This window comes from Oncorhynchus mykiss, chromosome 2 (assembly GCF_013265735.2).
Source record: "Oncorhynchus mykiss isolate Arlee chromosome 2, USDA_OmykA_1.1, whole genome shotgun sequence".
NCBI classification, from domain to species: domain Eukaryota; kingdom Metazoa; phylum Chordata; class Actinopteri; order Salmoniformes; family Salmonidae; genus Oncorhynchus; species Oncorhynchus mykiss.
In genome coordinates this window covers 87,389,962-87,407,665 of record NC_048566.1, presented here as the reverse complement: position 1 = coordinate 87,407,665, position 17,704 = coordinate 87,389,962, and the positions used below count along the sequence as shown (strand labels likewise).

Below are 17,704 nucleotides of genomic sequence, written 5' to 3'. Positions count from 1 at the left end.
CCTCAACCCAATTGAGATGGTTTGGGATGAGTTGGACCACAGAGTGTAGTAAAAGCAGCCAACAAGTGCTCAGCATATGTGGGAACTCCTTTAAAACTGTTGGAAAAGCATTCCAGGTGACTAACTCATGAAGCTGGTTGAGAGAATGCCAAGAGTGCAAAGCTGTCATCAAATATATTTTGATTTGTTGAACACTTCTTTGGTTACTACATGATTCCATATGTGTTATTTCATAGTTTTGATGTCTTCACTATTATTCTACAATGTAGAAAATAGTAAAATTAAAGAGAAACCCTTGAATAAGTAGGCGTCCAAACTTTTGACTGGTACTGTATGTCTACTACTATAGCACCAGCTACTTCATATTAGAAACCATGTTCCAGCCGGCAGTTGTCTGGACTTTGGCTGCAGCCTGTAATACTGTATCTGACATGGAATGAAGCTCAGACAACAGTGCAGTGCAGTAGAAAAAGTGTGTTCCCATACCAGGAGTCAAACCTGGGCCGCCTAGGTGTAAACAAAGAATCCTAACCGCTAGACCAGGGATCCCAACTGGTGGCCTGCGGGCCGAATTTGGCATGCGGGTAATTTTATTTATTCTAAGAGAACAAAAAATATATATTTTTATTTTATTTTTATTGTTGGACATAAAAGACTGTAAAAACACCAGCAACCCCGCTCAAAGTAATTTAAATTGATTACATTTATTCCGAAGTATTCCCATGCATAATAGATGTATGTGATCGTATACAAGTGTAGTCTACAAATGATTTGTAAATATGTTTTGGCACCGTGACCATCCGCTAAAGAAAAAATCGTCCTGTTGTTGAATCTAGTTGATGATCCCTGTGCTAGACCATATGGAAAGATATTACAAAACCACAAGACTTGTCTTATTTCTTCTCTTTTATGCAGTCAGTGCAGGTGAATCGTTGATTGGTTAAGTTGTTTAGCCTGTTCAGTAAGTCTTCCTTCCCCTCCGCCCATTCTTGACTCCTCTTTTGTCTGCGTGTTTTTGCAGGTTAACCTTCGCTCCCCGGTGAACAATGAGAGCTATCAGGAGCGTCTGGTTCGCCTAGAGGGGGACAAAGAGTTTCTGGTTCTCCAGGTAAGGTGCTCCTGCCCTGCCGTGTCTCTTGCAGGATCAGAGTTTTGCATTTAGAGAGCAAGGAGGGGGGGGGGGGGGGGGGGGGGGGGGGGGGCTAGAGAGAATACTTGACCCCTTTTGTATTGTTTACTTCACTTTTGTTTATTATCTATTTCGCTTGCTCTAGCATTGTAAGCAAATGTGTCCCATGCTAATAAAGCCAATTGAATTGAATGAGAGAGAGAGAGAGAGAGAGAAGCCTTGCTGTTAAATGAAGAGAGAAGTATATCACAGAAATGTGAGACTGTCCAGGGCAGGCAGTGGGGCTAGAGGCTGTTGTGTGTAGCACAGGAGCTCGGTCACACAGTACACCCCTAGTTTCCTGTTTTTCCCAAACAAACGTGTCTGGACAATGCCTCTGTCTTTGGTTGTACTGTGATTTGTCATGATGCTCCATGCTTTTTTACATTTGTGTAATTGGTAGCTTCTACATCTGTAATCGAGGCTAGACATATTTTCTCTCTTCCTACAGTAGTACCTCCTCGGGCTCTGTCATGTCTTGTCTGCCTCAACATGTGCTGCTCATAACTATCTTTATCTCAGCCTTGTGCCAAAGTACTGTAGCCCTTTCTTTTGCACATGCCAGCACATTCCTCAAGCCCCTCTGACAAATGCTGCTGATTGGCCAAGGGGCCTGTGCCGGTTGACTGATAAAATGATTGGCTGCTACCTCCCCCAAGGTGCTTAAGCTTTACTGCTTTACTGCTTCGCTTTCCTTTTTACCTGCTTCCCTGTGGGCTGGCCAGAGTGGGCTGGCCAGAGTGGGCTGGCCAGAGTTGTGGGCTGACCAGGGTTGTGGGCTGGCCAGAGTTGTTGGCTGACCCACCAAGACAAAGAAAGAGGTAAAGTTTACTCAGCTCAGTTTTTGTAATTCAGTGAACCATGTCAAGTCAAGGGCAGGTTAGGTTATCTTTCATGATATTTCACATTGGCTGTTGACATAGAGTTCTACTCCGGCTGAGGAATGAAGTGAAACTACCTGTGTGTTGTCAGAGGAATTAGTACTATTAGCATACAGGTCGTTCCGGAGCAGGCGAGAGGAGCTATTTGTCAATGTGAGTGACTGAGTAAGGTGTCCTGTCTGTGGGTTGTAGGTAAGCGTGCTCACAGACCAGGTGGAGGCCCAAGGAGAGAAGATCCGAGACCTGGAGAGCTCTCTGGAGGAGCACCACCACAAACTCAACTCCACTGAGGAAATGCTACAGCAGGTCAGAGAGAGACACTACCACTACTTTACCTGTGCTCAGCGTATTAGCATGGAGAGCTAAATATTGATGTTGTCAACCTCTACTTGTTTCCTAGATAAACATAGTCTTGTTTTAGTCTTAGATTAATTAAGTTGACTGTATTTTGTAAATGTGTGATTTATAGCACGTTTAAAGATTACAATGTGCTGTAGCTTAGTGACAAATGGAACCAACAACCTGTCTCCTTTCGTGGGCAGTAGGTGTGTGGTAAATTAGTAACAAGAGGTGTGGTTTCATGCATGACATTCTTACTAACATAAGATACTGACGCTTCCTGTGAGTGACTCACCTCGATTGCACAAAGTTTGTCACTCAGCAGATGGAGGGATAGCTTTCAAAGTTCACTATCTTTCGATCTTACAAGCTGACTGACGCCATGGCATTATAAGAGCAGAGATATTTAAGATAGTGGCCTCCACTAATAGCAGACTGCATAATCTTACATTTTGAGAAGACTTTCTGTAGCTGTGTGTTCCAGGACAGGCTGCTAAGCATGCTTTGGATCAAAAGTGGAGCGGTCTTGTCTCTGCCTTATACACCAGTAGGTATGAAGAAGGCAAAGTAAGTCAGTCAGTGCACCATGTTTGTTGTGGAAATGTAGGGAGGGAGACAGAGTGAGAGTTTTACAGTTTGTACTCTGGCTTTAAGAGATGGGAGTGAGGGGGTGTGAGAGCGAGGATCCCTTGAGCTACATTTGCTTACACCTCTTCTCAGGCTGTTACGTGCATTCCAAACACTGGAACGCAAAGTTACCCAATTTAAGGATCAAAAAGCCCTCTGTCTTGTTTGATTTTGTCTCATCCAGCCATTTAGTTCACCATAAATATCAGTAATAAAAAAAGATTAAACTTTAAAGTGAATTAATTTTTTATCATTTTTATTGGCCTCAAATGCCAAGCAGATTGTGTTGCTTTGATTTTGTTGCCTTTGTACATAGGCACAGGTCTAGGGGGAAACCTTTCTTCCACCTGAGAAATACCATTTCCTGTTATTACATTATCTCACAAGGTCATGCAGAAAACAAATGCTTAATGTAGTTGTATAGGAGAGACCAAAGCCACTGGTGTCTACTGTCTACAGTGCTCTGTGGTGTGACTGTTAATTGTCAGCTGGACCCTAGTGTTAGACAATGTCTGGTTAAAAACACAGGTCTATTTTCACATTGTTTGGCCGCATTGGAGTTTTGATGATATCTGTTTGAACAATGAGCATGATTACATGCACAGTAATAATTCGATATTAAACTGAATATGACAGTAAGCAGATTATTAGTCTGTTTATCTAAATCAGCATAAGGTCAAAATCGAAGTAAGCATACACTGATTAAACACCTGGTTTTCTGATCAACCTTTCAAATTATTAGGACAGGTAAACACCTTCATCATCGTTCCAGCAGTGTATTTGATCTACGCATGTGCTAGCACCAGCCGAGCGAGCCTCCCTCTTTAGCACGAGTGAAGTGAGTTTGGAACAACTGTATGTATGCGTCTTGGATGTCGTTTTCACACACAAACTTTATATGAATCCAGTATGCTTCCCAAAAATAACATGGTCGCTGTGGAAGAATGTTTGTTTTGATTGGTGATTTTCTGCATTTATCAGAGTGATATTAGGAAGCCTGATTTCAGATGTGTTCATCTGATTGTCCACAATAATCACATTATTGTGTGCATGCGACCATACTCATTGTGTGTGGTGTGATTAGGCCTGGTAAATGTATAGATGGATCTTTATCACTGCTGTTCTGAACCTGGAATGGAGAATCTCAAGAGAATGCTTCTCAGTATCTGCTGCCAGTTCCAGTAGAAGCTAATGGATGAGTGTGTTGGGCAGATTCTTTCACCAATAGACTCATCAGACCTATACTTACTCAGAGCCACATGCCCCTGAGAGATGCCAGTGAGAGATGCCAGTGAGAGATGCCAGTGAGAGATGCCAGTGAGGGATGCCAGTATCAAACAGTGTCTTCTTTCTATGTGTCTCAATCACAGACAGACACACACACCACACACACCTCTCCGTATAAGTATATAAGCACCCATTCATAAAACAGTTTGTGTCATCGCTGTTGGGCACATGTGGGATCACCACTAATTTCCTTCTGCTTGGTTTACTGAATCAGCACCGTACTGTTCTCCATTCTTACCTAGGATGAATACCACCCATAGATATACATGACATTGTGTTCTATTTCATTTCTATGTTTCCCCTTGCCAGAATGTCATAGTGACTACATCCTCATTTGGAGAGAGGAATTATTCACCCAAGACTGTGCACATGGCTCCACACCGACCATAACAACAAACACACACACACAAAGAAGGATTGTTTGCTGTTAGGGCCAGTCAAGTCCATGTTTGATAGCTTGACCTACCATACAGCCAGAGCCAGCCTCCTTCCTTCTCCCTGTGTCTTGCTTGACCAAGCAGGGGAATGTACAGTTAGTGGTGCCTTACCCTGGCCCAGTGGTAACCCATATATGTTTGAGCTGTTTAGCCAACTTCTATGGCTGTTATTATGTCAAACAAACTGTATGTTCTTGGTTATCAGGCACAAACATATCTGAGACCAGGCTAGTGGCACCTTGGGTCTGCTGAGAGTTCTGACAGGCGGGCACACCTCTGGCTGTGGCCCAGGGAAAGGAGGAGGTCCTGTTTCAGAGGGACTTGGCCCCCGGTCTCTCATTGGCCTGATCAGTCTGTCTGACTCTGAAAGCCTGAGGGGCATGTTAACCTAGTCAGGCTAGTCAGCCACAGTGCTCATTCTGGGAGCCTATAGCAGTACAACAGAGTCCAAGCCTAGATAAACGGATAGTTCTAGTTCCTACATTGGGTAAACAGATAGTTCTGTTTCACTTGCTTTGTAAACATCAGTTTCCCATGCCAATAAAGCCCATTGAATTTAATTGAATAGTTGGGTATCAGTAGGCCACAGCCCGCATGTGTTTCAGTACATCATTAGTTCAAAAGAAGGATTTCAACAGGCTTAGTTAGCTGCAGAATCAGCTGATAGGCCTTCACAGAAAATTATGTCAAATTTCTTCTAAATGCTCGGCTGATCCTGCTCGAAGTAATGTCGGTGTTGGGTTGGGTCACAGGGTGCCATAACTTATTTAACATATTTCCTTTTCAATGCTTTTCATCTGGTGGTGTGGAGTTGTTATTTTCCATGTGATGTCACTTATATTAAAAATATCTTATTGCAGATCATTAGGCCTATGTATAGTTGCCTTGGTAAGGGACACCCAGTTCAGATGATGTGATGCAAAGTTATTTTGATGACATGTGATAGTGAATCTTAGTCTGTAGTGGAGGGAGTAAGTAGTATCCCCTGCTGGAACAGGAACCGAAATCAGCCTCTAGTGACGAGGGGTGTTGGGATATCCAAAGGGCCATAGGGAAGTGTGTTTACTGTGTGTGAAACCTACAGTCACGGCTCACACACCCACCTGCTCCACACACACACACACACACACACACACACACACACACTCTGATTCTCTCCACAGTGACAGTCTATGTTCATAGTTTTAACTGTTTCTCACTTAGGATTCTGTCTCTCACTTGTTCTTGATCTCTCTCTCTCATGTCTGATTCAGACAGAGGAGATCAAAAGAAGGACACGTAGCATATATAAATACACAGTTGAAGTCGGAAGTTTACATACACCTTAGCCAAATACATTTAAGCTCAGTTGTTCATCCTTGGGAGCAATTTCCAAATGTCTGAAGGTACCACGGTCATCTGTACAAACAACAGTTTGCATGTATAAACACCATGGGACCACGCAGCCTTCATACCGCTCAGGAAGGAGACGCGTTCTGTCTCCTAGAGATGATGGGCCAAAATTCACCCAACTTATTGTGGGAAACTTGTGGAAGGCTACCTGAAACGTTTGACCCACGTTAAAGAATTTAAAGGCAATGCTACCAAATACTAATTAAGTGTATGTAATCTTCTGAATGTGATGAAATAAATAAAAGCTGAAATAAATCCTTCTTTCTACTATTATTCTGACATTTCACATTCTTAAAATAAAGTGGTGATCTAAGACAGGGCATTTTTACTCTGATTAAATATCAGAAATTGTGACAAACTGAGTTTAAATGTATTTGGCTATGTATGTAAACTTCCAACTTCAGCTGTATATATATATCTCATATATATATATATATATATATCTCATATATATATATGATATATATATATATCATATATATATATATCATATATATATGAACATTCTTTGGTATATATAAAAATATATCGGAGCAGGACACTGGTTCCCTGGCTGAACTTTTGGTTTGTGGGAACTTTTTGCCCAGTGGTGCAGCAACTGACTTTGTACTGCGCTCTGGTCAGTGGATGCGTTGTGTGTGGGTGTAGGGGAGTGTTAATGTGTGTGTCTCTGTGGCTATGTGCTGCACAGGAGCTGCTGAGCCGGAACTCATTGGAGACCCAGAAACTAGATCTGATGGATGAGGTTTCCTACCTGAAACTGAAGCTGGTCGGCATGGACGAGAAACAGAACCACAACGACAGCAGCAAGGACCAGCAGAACAAAGCTGAGGTACAGTACTATAGTGCAGGCTGGCATGATTGGAGAGAATCACACACTGGGCTGGTTAACCGTAAAACATAGCTTAAAGTTGACTTAAACTGAAAATGAAAAGCATTCCAAAAGCACTCCACTCAGGGCTTTGTATGGTGGCACCATTAACCCACAGCTGTTAGCAAGAGTCCCCCAAAGCCTTATGAAGTGAGCCAACTTAGTATGTTTTCTAGTTCGAACAGTACTGGAATGCCAAGTGAAAAACAACAGAATTCCATCAGTAGCGAGTGTGGTCTCAGTGTAGTCTCAGTGTGGTCTCAGTGTGGTCTCAGTGTGGTCTCAGTGTGGTCTTTCAGTGCCTTTACCAGCTTCATGACCTACCTGTTGTTCTCTTTGAGGCTGGCTGGGTAGAAACCACACGTGGATTGTTTATTTGATGTTGCACAGACCACAATGTGCTATAATGTGTCAGCAGGCCTATGTAGAGCTGTCAGATACTTCAGGAGAAACATGGACTTGGCATGAAGAAAATTATATCTCTATAACCTTGAGAATAGCAATTCACAAGTAGCCTCACTTTCAGTCTTAGAAGAGTCACATGGCTGGAGAAAAAAATACTACAGGAGTAGTGAATGAAAGATTTAAGTGAAAATGGCATAAACATGTAGGTCTGTAGGTTCACTTTGACACATTTATATGACCACTCCAAACCTATAGGTTTATAGTAAAGAGAAACAGGGGATCTCCAGAGCCTGGGGCACCCCAACGGGACACCCCAAGAAGATCAAACACTCCCCCCAGACAGACAGGTGCCCCCCCAGACAGACAGGTGCCCCCCCAGACAGACAGGTGCCCCCCAGACAGACAGGTGCCCCCCCCCAGACAGACAGGTGGCCCCCCAGACAGACAGGTGGCCCCCCAGACAGACACGTGGCCCCCCAGACAGACAGGTTCCCCCCCAGACAGACAGGTGGCCCCCCAGACAGACAGGTGGCCCCCCCAGACAGACAGGTGGCCCCCCAGACAGACAGGTGGCCCCCCAGACAGACAGGTGCCCCCCCCCAGACAGACAGGTGGCCCCCCAGACAGACAGGTGCCCCCCCAGACAAGCTGTAAGGTTCCCCTCACAGGAGCACCTCCTCTGTAGGTCTGTCAAAGCCCTGGTCATCCACTGACTGGTCACCAGCTCTCAGTGGATTTCTGCTCCAGTGTATTGGGCTAATAATGGACATAAGTCTTCCAGTTACTGTGAACAGTTACAATAATATTACAAGTACACAGTAACTGAAAGACGTATGTCCATTATAAGAGCTTATATAACTGTTTGATTGCTGATATTAGTTCATCATATTAGTTATTCTGACTGTATCCAGAGCTAAGTCAGACACATCCATGTGCTTGCTGGATTCCACCTAATGCTATGTGTTGCGTCATCCCTCTGGAGAAGGGTTAGACACGACCACATGCAGTCAGCTCAACTCCAATAACCTGACCAACTACTCCAAACACCCCAGTCCAGTTCACCAGCAACAGCACCTCCGCCTCGCCTCTCCTCAATGAGCCTTTTGTGCTGCTTTGTTCAGTGTATTACACCCAGCTGCTCTCAAATGGCACTGTAGCATACCAATGTAAGACCTTGAAAAATAGGGGAGGAGAGGAGGAGAGTTAGACCTTTTCTGTGACGTTGGCAGTGTTTTATCTCTCTGTCTGTCTCTGTCTGTCTGTCACCAAAGCCTCAGCCCAGTAACATTCCCCAGTCTGTCTGTCACCAGAGCCTCAGCCCGGTAACATCCCCCAGTCTGTCTGTCACCAGAGCCTCAGCCCGGTAACATCCCCCAGTCTGTCTGTCACCAGAGCCTCAGCCCAGTAACATCTCCCAGTCTGTCTGTCACCAGAGGATCTGGCCTTGTGTTAAATGAACATGATTTAGTGTTGTGAATGTCCGCTGAGGCCCAGGGAACCCAAACTCCCCGGCCGCCCCAAAAGGTGATTTAGAGTCTGATAAGCAGGGCTGGAAATGACCAGAGACACAGAATCTCGGCGGGGCCTGAACTAGAGCCGCTGACAGACAGTGGGGCAGATGAGAAATGGCAGCGTGCAGACGTGCAGGCTGTGTTCCAGACATTCTGGTGAGCAATCAACTGCTGAGTGCAAAAATATGCTGGAGACATTTGCACAGCAGTTCGGACGTGAGGGGCACATCGATGTGAAATGAAATCGCTATCTGATTCAGAATCTTGCCATAACATGAACAAATGTCTGTAACTGTTGGTAACAGTGACATTATGCAGAGTTGTCTTGGGGACAGAATATAAAGTGTATTGACAGAGGGGGAAGCTTGTGGGTTTACCATGTAATGTACACAGCCTGTCGGGTCATGTGTCTCTGACCTCGTCCCATAAATCCATGATATCCGGGCGGAGCGGGACTCCACGCCGGTTGCGGTGCCATGGTAACCTGAAACCATTCTGCATTGGTTTCATCCACAAACACTAGGCTAGGCTTCATGCACCATGGGGAAATGGCAGAAATTCACTTGGAACATCCCACTCCCCTCGACTACCAAGCTCAGTGTATACAGCTATACATAGAGGAGGAATGTGTATCATCAGCTGTACTGTTAGTGTAACATCAACTGGGACTTTCAAATGAAACTTCCTCTGTCCACAAGCCAGGCATTTCTGTCAACGTATCCAAGATTAGGATATTAAACCACCAACCAACCCCCTCCCTTCACAAGGAATGGACTTGCCCACTTTTTCTACTCTAGTGGAAGATTCCAAAACCATAAAATCAAAGTTTGTTACCTTTTAAGTTGTTGGTATCAAACATACACTTCAGTTTAATTCTAGTTGGCCAAAATGTTAATAATCTAGTTTAGGAATCTACTTGCTGTCCTTAATCTTCGAAGCCTTCCAATTCCTCAGGGAAGTAAAGGTATCTTCTGGCCAGCAACCAGATAAGCCAGTCTTTACGTTTGCACTTTGAGAACTTGCAAAGTAGCTCAGGAACTTTGTTTACGCTGTCTGGCCATGTGACAGTTTAACTGTACAGATCTGCTCCAAGAGGTCCCTTTACCCTCATCGTAGTAATTACATGGCTTACATGTGTTTGATTTTATACACCCGTCAGCAACGGGTGTGGCTGAAACAGCCGAATCCACTAATTTAAAGTGTGTCCACATACTTATGGTAATATATATATATAGATAGATGTAGATAGATAGCAGAAGTGGTTATTACTACGATGAGGGTAAAGGGACGTCTTGGAGCAGATCTGTACAGTGCCATGTTTGACACTTTGACAGTTTAACTGTGTCAAACATGGCACTGTACAGATCTGCTCCAAGACGTCCCTTTACCCTCATCCTAGTAATAACCACTTCTGCTATCTATCTACGTAAAAAAAAAATCAAACACACAGCCATGTAATCTCCATCACAAACATTGGCTTGGCAGAGATTAGTGACTTTCAACATTGCACCGTCATAGGATATAACCTTTCCAACAAGTCAGTTCATCAAATTCCTGCCCTAGTAGAGCTGCCCCGGTCAACTGTACGTGCTGTTATTGTGAAGTGGAAACGTCTAGGAGCAACATCGGCTCAGCCGCGAAGTGGAAGGCCACACAAGCTCACAGAATGGGACCACCCAGTGCTGAAGCGCGTAGCACGTAAAAATCGTCTGTCCTCGGTTGCAACACTCACTACCGAGTTACAAACGGCCTCTAGAAGCAACGTCAACACAATAACTGTTCGTTGAGAGCTTTGGTTTCAATGGAGGAGCAGCCACACACAAGCCTACGATCACCATACGCAATGCCAAGCGCTCTGGAGCTGTGGAAATGCGTTCTCTGGAGTGATGATTCACGCTTCACCATCTGACAGTCCGACGGATGAATCTGGGTGTACGGATGCCAGGAGAACGCTGCCCAAAGGCATAGTGCCAGCTGTAAAGTTTGGTGGAGGAGGAATAATGGTCTGGGGCTGTTTTTCATGGTTCGGGCTAGGCCCCTTAGTTCCAGGAAAGGGAAATCTTAACGCCACAGCATACAATGACATTCTAGACGATTCTGTGCCTCCAACTTTGTGGCAGCAGTTTGGGGAAGTCCATTTCCTTTATTGGCATGACTATACCCCGTGCATAAAGCAAGGTCCATACATAAATGGTTTGTCAAGATTGATGTGGAGGAATTTGACTGGCCAGCGCAAAGCCCTGACCTCAACCCCATCGAACATCTTTGGGATGAATTGGAACACCGATTGAGAGCCAGGCCTAGTCGTCCAATATCAGTGCCTGACCTCACTAATTCTATTGTGGCTGAATGTAAGCTAGTCCCCGCAGCAATGCACCATCATCTAGTGGAAAGCCTTTCCAGAAGAGTGGAGGCTGTTATAGCAGCAAAGGGGGATCAACTCCATATTAATGCACATAATATGGAGTTGAAGGAGTTCCCACATATGCTGAGCACTTGTTGGCTGCTTTTCCTTCACTCTGCAGTCCAACTCATCCCAAACCATCTCAGTTGGGTTGAGGTCGGTGGAGGCCAGGTCATCTGATGCAGCACTCCATCACTCTCTTTCTTGGTCAAATAGCCCTTACACAGCCTGGAGGTGTGTTGGGTCATTATCCTTTTGAAAAACAAATGATAGTCCCACTAAGCGCAAACCAGATGGGAATGGCGTATCACTGCAGAATGCTGTGGTAGCCATGCTGGTTAAGTGTGCCTTGAATTTTAAATGAATCACAGACAGTGTCACCAGAAAAGCACCCCCACACCATCACACCTCCTTCTCCATGCTTCACGGTGGGAACCACACATGCTGAGATCATCCATTCACCTAGTCTGTGTCTCACAAAGACACTGCGGTTGGAACCAAAAATCTCAAATTTGGATTCATCAGACCAAAGGACAGATTTCCACCAGTCTAATGTCCATTGCTCGTGTTTCTTGGCCCAAGCAAGTCTCTTCTTATTATTGGTGTCCTTTAGCCGTGGTTTCTTTGCAGCAATTCGACCATGAAGGCCTGTTTCATGCAATCTCATCTGAACATCCTCAGATGTTGGGATGTGTCAGTTACTTGAACTCTGTGAAGCATTTATTTGGGCCACAATCTGAGATGCAGTTAACTCTAATGAACTTGTTCTCTACAGCAGAGGTAACTCTGGGTCTTCCTTTCCTGTGACAGTCCTCATGAGACAGTTTTATCATAGTGCTTGATGGTTTTTGAGACTGCACTTTAAGAAACTTTCAAAGTTTTTTAAATGTTCCTTATCGACTGACCTTCATGTCTTAAAGTAATGATGGATTGTCGTTTCTCTTTGCTTATTTGAGCTATTCTTGCCATAATGTGGACTTTGGTATTTTGCCAAATAGTGCTATCTTATGTATACCACCCCTACCTTGTCACAACACAACTGATTGGCTCAAACGCATTAAAATGGAAAGAAATTCCACAAATGTACTTTTAACAAGGCACACCTGTTAATTGCATTCCAGGTGACTCATGAAGTCATCTCATGAAGCTGGTTGAGAGAATGCCAAGAGTGTGCAAAGCTGTCATCAAGGCAAAGGGTGGCTACTTTGAAGAATCTCAAATATAAAATACTTTTGATTTGTTTAACACTTTTTTGGTTACTACATGATTCCATATGTGTTATTTCATAGTTTCGTTGTCTTCGCTATTATTATAAGATGTAGAAACTAGTAAAAAATAAAGAAAAACCCTTGAATGAGTAGGTGTGTCCAAACTTTTGACTGGTACTGTATATACTGTACCTCTTATTTTAATTGAATTGTTTTACAAATATAAAAACAAAATACCCACAGCAGTGCATATCATTTGGAACCTTTTTATTATTATTATTTTTCCTTTTTCTGTTTTGTATTTTCTTCTCCCTCTCTCAGTGTGTGGTAAATCTGATAAGCGAGCTCCAGGAGCAGATGTGTAGGTTTCAGGAAGAGATCCACACCCGCATCATGGAGAAACGGGCCATGGAGGCCCAGGGGGAGAGTGGTGCCCGCGAGGCCCACGACCAGAGCCCTGACGTGGGCTTGGGTGGCACTGACATGGAGGAGTTTTGCTGTCGCTGTGGAGGACAGAATGTAGGCAGTACCCATGGACACGTTACCCACCCTCTCTCTTAACTACCGTCCTCCCTACCCCTCTAGATTCCTCTACTGGGTCTAGTACTTAACGCTTCTCTTTACAGTGACCGAAGTCTCTATCTCTACTACTATAATGTGTGTGAATCCTGTGGTTTTTAGTGTACTGTTTTCCTCCATATCCGGGTGGGTTTTTTTTTTTTTTGGGGGGGGGGGGGGGGGGGGTGTAGATCAGCTTTAATGTTGCAGATAGATTGTGGCATCCATCAATGTACTTGTCTGCATCATTTCCAATCCCCCATGTTTTTTTTGTAAATATTTATATATACATATATAAACGTATCTGAGTGTTGTCTCAAACTCATTGTAAGTGGTGTGGTGTGTTTGCATGACCGTGGTTCACCTTATTAATGCAATCAAGGTTTACTGGACACTGTGTCCAAATACTGGGCTTGGTTGATGGCTTATGCTCCTACCTTATCTCTAAACGTGAGATGAATTCAAATCTATCTACTTTAGTCACTTTTTCAATGTTCAAGTTTTTTATGATTTGATGAAATTGTCCAAGAAACATTACATCCTTGTGCCAGTTTGTTTCAATATTCAGCCTTGACATAACTTTTTCGAAGGGACCTAATGGGTGCTGAAACAAACTGGCAACCAGACTGGCTAACTGACTGGTAATGTCCATAAACATTGTTCCTTTTGAGGAGCCTGAGCCATCACTTCTGAGTACAGTATAGGGCAGGGGTATTCAACTCTTACCCTACGAGGTCCAGAGCCTGCTGGTTTTCTGTTCTATCTCATAACTAATTGCGCCCACCTGGTGTCCCAGATCTAAATCAGTTCCTGATTAGAGGGGAACAATAAAAAAAAGCAGTGCAACTGGCTTCGAGGTCTGGAGTTGAGTTTGACGGGAATAGGGGCTGACTGACTGGTCACATGTTAAAAGGGTCATCTGCTGCCTTTCCTGGGATGTGGAGCTTTATATGTATTAACTGCACAGTGTTCTGGCTGTTAAGGGATCAAATTACGTGGGTCAACATTTGAAAACTTCCCTTCTACTTTTTGGTGTAACATGTTCATTTATAAACTGAGAGAACAATGTTTGTATCCAACACTGGTTTTGAGTGGATACGTTGGTGATTTTGTGCGGAAGGCACAGTGAAGAGCATGGTGTTTAAGGTCTGGAGATTTTGCATCAAAGGGAAACAGTTATTTTCAGTTAAAATGTTACAACATGTTCTGTGTTATTCACAGGGCTTACTGCAAGAACTCAGGCTCCTCAAGAGTAAAGTGGATGTGCTGGAGGGGGAGAAATTGCAGTATGAGAGAAAACTAAAGGCCACGAAGGTAAAAAATAAAATAAAATTAAAAAAAATGTTTATTCACATGGCACTTTAAGGTGACACCCACTTTAGTTGGTTTTCTAGCAAATTGATATTCCTATTTCATTTGAAAACATAATTGCCTCAATTTTAAATTTGTTGCTCTTGGCAACTCCAATTTTGGAGGTAAACTTTGTTCCTATCTTCCAGTTTACTTTCCACCCATTCTGGCTTTCTCTCCCTCTAGCTCTCTATCTCTTACTCTCTCCATGTGTGTTACCAGTCGCTCATGACCAAGCTCTCTAGCCTGAAGGTCACTGTAGAGCACACTCAGGTGGAGAAGCAGCACTGGGAGGAGCGATGGCGGACCGCTCAGGTGCCTCTTCTTCCTCACCCTAATCCCTCTTTCATGCTGACTACTCCTTCTCCTTCCCCCTCTGCTCCTGATGTTCTCTGCCTCCACCTCACTCTGCACTTGTCCCTCTTCCTCCTCCTCATCCTCCCCTCCTCTTGTTAACACCATGGTTGTGGAATCTCATTCACCCAATCCCTCACACAGGTTCAGGTGGTTCTACTGAGATCATGTGAATAGAGTACACTTGGTGTATTGTCATCTGTATGACTAGACACTGTGCGGAATCCATATGAGGAACACTGGCATTCCTCTGACAATGTTCCTCATATGGATTCCATACCCATTTCTATTTTTAGTTAAATAATGGGGAATTATACTGACCAAAAATATAAACACAACATGCAACAATTGCAATGATTTTATGAGTTACAGTTCAAATAAGGAAATCAGTCAATTTAAATTAATTAATTAGGGCCTAATCTATGGATTTCACATGACTGGGCAGGGGCACAGCCATGGGTGGGCCTGGGAGTGCATAGGCCCACCCACTTGAGAGCCAGGCCCACCCACTGGGTAGGCAAGCCCAGCTAATCAGAAGGAGTTTTTCCCCATAAAAGGGCTTTATTACAGACAGAAATACTCCTCAGTTTCATCAACTGTCTGGGTGGCTGTTCTCAGATGATGTGGTGAAGAAGCCGGATGTGGAGGTCCGGGGCTGGCGTGGTTACACGTGGTCTGCAGTTGTGAGACCAGTTTGACGTGCTGCCAAATTCTGATGGCCCATGGTAGAGAAAATAACATTAAATTATCTGGCAACAGCCCTGGTGGATATTCCTGCAGTCGGCTTGCCAAATGCACACTCCCTTAACTCTGTGGCATTGTGTTGTGTGACAAAACTGCACATTTTAGAATTGCCTTTTATTTATTTTTATATATATATATGTATGTATATATATATATATATATATATATATATATATATATATATATATATATATATATATACAGTGCCTTGCGAAAGTATTCGGCCCCCTTGAACTTTGCGACCTTTTGCCACATTACAGGCTTCAAACATAAAGATATAAAACTGTATTTTTTTGTGAATCAACAACAAGTGGGACACAATCATGAAGTGGAACAACATTTATTGGATATTTCAAACTTTTTTAACAAATCAAAAACTGAAAAATTGGGTGTGCAAAATTATTCAGCCCCCTTAAGTTAATACTTTGTAGCGCCACCTTTTGCTGCGATTACAGCTGTAAGTCGCTTGGGGTATGTCTCTATCAGTTTTGCACATCGAGAGACTGACATTTTTTCCCATTCCTCCTTGCAAAACAGCTCGAGCTCAGTGAGGTTGGATGGAGAGCATTTGTGAACAGCAGTTTTCAGTTCTTTCCACAGATTCTCGATTGGATTCAGGTCTGGACTTTGACTTGGCCATTCTAACACCTGGATATGTTGATTTTTGAACCATTCCATTGTAGATTTTGCTTTATGTTTTGGATCATTGTCTTGTTGGAAGACAAATCTCCGTCCCAGTCTCAGGTCTTTTGCAGACTCCATCAGGTTTTCTTCCAGAATGGTCCTGTATTTGGCTCCATCCATCTTCCCATCAATTTTAACCATCTTCCCTGTCCCTGCTGAAGAAAAGCAGGCCCAAACCATGATGCTGCCACCACCATGTTTGACAGTGGGGATGGTGTGTTCAGCTGTGTTGCTTTTACGCCAAACATAACGTTTTGCATTGTTGCCAAAAAGTTCAATTTTGGTTTCATCTGACCAGAGCACCTTCTTCCACATGTTTGGTGTGTCTCCCAGGTGGCTTGTGGCAAACTTTAAACAACATTTTTTATGGATATCTTTAAGAAATGGCTTTCTTCTTGCCAGTCTTCCATAAAGGCCAGATTTGTGCAATTGTTGTCCTATGGACAGAGTCTCCCACCTCAGCTGTAGATCTCTGCAGTTCATCCAGAGTGATCATGGGCCTCTTGGCTGCATCTCTGATCAGTCTTCTCCTTGTATGAGCTGAAAGTTTAGAGGGACGGCCAGGTCTTGGTAGATTTGCAGTGGTCTGATACTCCTTCCATTTCAATATTATCGCTTGCACAGTGCTCCTTGGGATGTTTAAAGCTTGGGAAATATTTTTGTATCCAAATCCGGCTTTAAACTTCTTCACAACAGTATCTCGGACCTGCCTGGTGTGTTCCTTGTTCTTCATGATGCTCTCTGCGCTTTTAACGGACCTCTGAGACTATCACAGTGCAGGTGCATTTATACGGAGACTTGATTACACACAGGTGGATTGTATTTATCATCATTAGTCATTTAGGTCAACATTGGATCATTCAGAGATCCTCACTGAACTTCTGGAGAGAGTTTGCTGCACTGAAAGTAAAGGGGCTGAATAATTTTGCACGCCCAATTTTTCAGTTTTTGATTTGTTAAAAAAGTTTGAAATATCCAATAAATGTCGTTCCACTTCATGATTGTGTCCCACTTGTTGTTGATTCTTCACAAAAAAATACAGTTTTATATCTTTATGTTTGAAGCCTGAAATGTGGCAAAAGGTCGCAAAGTTCAAGGGGGCCGAATACTTTCGCAAGGCACTGTATATATATACTGCTCAAAAAAATAAAGGGAACACTTAAACAACACAATGTAACTCCAAGTCAATCACACTTCTGTGAAATCAAACTGTCCACTTAGGAAGCAACACTGATTGACAATAAATTTCACATGCTGTTGTGCAAATGGAATAGACAACAGGTGGAAATTATAGGCAATTAGCAAGACACCCCCAATAAAGGAGTGGTTCTGCAGGTGGTGACCACTTCTCAGTTCCTATGCTTCCTGGCTGATGTTTTGGTCACTTTTGAATGCTGGCGGTGCTTTCACTCTAGTGGTAGCATGAGACGGAGTCTACAACCCACACAAGTGGCTCAGGTAGTGCAGCTCATCCAGGATGGCAC

General features: G+C 43.6%; 1 protein-coding gene across 6 annotated transcripts in view; it reads left to right on the top strand.

The window, feature by feature from the left end:
* Positions 1 to 17,704, top strand: part of ppfibp2b (PPFIA binding protein 2b) — a 126,422-nt gene that overhangs the window by 84,919 nt on the left and 23,799 nt on the right. For 3 of the 6 annotated variants that reach the window (XR_005038648.1, XM_036958240.1, XM_036958244.1), the window contains exons 4-8: positions 1,022 to 1,108; positions 2,242 to 2,355; positions 6,823 to 6,963; positions 12,852 to 13,049; positions 14,310 to 14,402. Coding sequence is in view for 5 of the 6 variants with exons in the window: in XM_036958240.1 (XP_036814135.1) it covers positions 1,022 to 1,108; positions 2,242 to 2,355; positions 6,823 to 6,963; positions 12,852 to 13,049; positions 14,310 to 14,402 (633 nt within the window). In the remaining variant the exon portion in view is untranslated. Of the gene's footprint in view, positions 1 to 1,021; positions 1,109 to 2,241; positions 2,356 to 2,671; positions 2,936 to 6,822; positions 6,964 to 12,851; positions 13,050 to 14,309; positions 14,403 to 17,704 lie in introns of those variants that run through there. The other 3 variants (XM_036958254.1, XM_036958266.1, XM_036958262.1) reach the window with 2 other exon arrangements.